Source organism: Pygoscelis adeliae, unplaced genomic scaffold (assembly GCF_000699105.1).
Source record: "Pygoscelis adeliae isolate BGI_AS28 unplaced genomic scaffold, ASM69910v1 Scaffold1065, whole genome shotgun sequence".
Lineage (NCBI taxonomy): Eukaryota > Metazoa > Chordata > Aves > Sphenisciformes > Spheniscidae > Pygoscelis > Pygoscelis adeliae.
The window spans coordinates 3,258-3,841 of NW_008824730.1; the positions used below are offsets into that span (position 1 = coordinate 3,258).

A 584-nucleotide genomic window follows, 5' to 3' on the forward strand; every position below is an offset into this window, starting at 1 on the left:
GGGGGCCCCGCTGTGGGGTAGCCCCCACGGTTTGGGACGTCCTCGCCCACGGGAGCCGTGGTGGGTTCCTGCCTCGTCTCTGGGGAGCCCTCGACGGCGCATCAAAACGGGGGCAGCGGTCTAGTCCAAAACGGGGGCAGCGGTCTAGTCTGATGGGGACCCTGCACACCGACTCCCTCCTTCCCTTGACGCTGATGTGTGTAGCCACCCCGGCAGCGCTAACTCCCCTCTCCCCGTCTCTTTCCCCGAAGCAAAAAACGTGGCAGCTGAGATCGCGGTGCAGCTCTGTGAATCGGTGGCCAAGAAGCTGGAAGGGAAGGTGATGGGAACGTTCACCAGTAAGTGGCCGTGTGGCCTCCCGCTTGTGGTTTGGGGCTCAGGAGCGTTCCCCAGGCGCGACAGGTTCTCCTTCCGTCTCCTCCTTCCCAGCGGTGACCTCGACGGTGAAGCAGGCCCTGCAGGAGGCTCTCGTGCAGATCCTGCAGCCCCAGCGCCGCGTGGACGTCCTCCGCGATGTCATGGACGCCCAGCGCCATCGCCGACCCTACGTGGTCACTTTCTGTGGCGTCAACGGTGTCGGGAAG

The 584-nt window shown here is 65.1% G+C and overlaps 1 protein-coding gene across 1 annotated transcript in view; it reads left to right on the forward strand.

Annotated features, from left to right (window-relative positions):
- Positions 1–584, forward strand: part of SRPR (signal recognition particle receptor (docking protein)) — a gene marked incomplete at its 3' end in the record, with an annotated part of 2,959 nt that extends 2,375 nt beyond the window's left edge. The window contains exons 5-6 of the mRNA XM_009323399.1: positions 149–338; positions 430–584. Coding sequence (XP_009321674.1) covers positions 149–338; positions 430–584 — 345 coding nt within the window. The remainder of the gene's footprint in view (positions 1–148; positions 339–429) is intronic.